This window comes from Etheostoma spectabile, chromosome 6 (assembly GCF_008692095.1).
Source record: "Etheostoma spectabile isolate EspeVRDwgs_2016 chromosome 6, UIUC_Espe_1.0, whole genome shotgun sequence".
Classification (NCBI taxonomy): Eukaryota; Metazoa; Chordata; class Actinopteri; order Perciformes; family Percidae; genus Etheostoma; species Etheostoma spectabile.
The window spans coordinates 6198400-6199088 of record NC_045738.1 but is presented as its reverse complement, the minus strand read 5'-3'; the positions used below and the strand labels follow the sequence as shown (position 1 = coordinate 6199088).

General features: G+C 35.4%; 1 protein-coding gene across 1 annotated transcript in view; it reads left to right on the top strand.

Moving 5' to 3' along the window:
- The window catches only part of fpr1 (formyl peptide receptor 1), a 2786-nt gene that overhangs the window by 478 nt on the left and 1619 nt on the right, over positions 1-689 (top strand). The window contains 1 exon segment of the mRNA XM_032518362.1: positions 476-689. This exon segment is cut by the window's right edge and continues 1 nt beyond it. Coding sequence (XP_032374253.1) covers positions 487-689 — 203 coding nt within the window. The 5' untranslated portion in view covers positions 476-486.

The following is a 689-nucleotide window of genomic DNA, read 5'->3' as shown; positions in this document are numbered from 1 at the left end:
TATATATATATATATATATATATATATATATATAAAACTGCATATATGTATAGCCTATATATCTAGTGCGTGGGAACGCTTGTTTTTTTTCAACAGTGGTTTATAGACTCTTTCATGTGTGCAAGACTTTTCAGTCTTTTTTTAAGCCTTATTATGACGCCTTTATCTTCCATATAACGATGGGGAAATCATTCAGATGTTTCTATATGTCTAATATGGCTCAACAGATGGTTCTATAATCAAGTCCAAATAGTAGTTGGGACTGTTACCCCACAATTCAAGTCATATCGTGAACACCATCTTCTAGGCTTTGTTGCTTAACAGACATAAGTGAATGTACAACTTGTCATTTTCAGGAGTGGACTGAATATCATATCTTTTAATTAAAATTATTTGGGAAATCATTAATCCCATGCATTATTCGGCAATGTTATTGGCCTCTAGGTAACATATATGTATTTATTTTTTACTGCAGGTCTGAAGACAATGATGGAGTTAATGGCCGCTACCCCTTTCTATCACATCAATGCAACAGATGCCACTGGAAGAAATGGCTCTTTGTATGATGACGACGATGAGTATGACTATAAAGATGAACATGCTGAGCTGAGACAGTCTCTCAACATCATGTCTCTCATTGTTTACTGCCTGGCCTTTGTTCTTGGTGTGCTCGGTAATGGAGTGGTTAT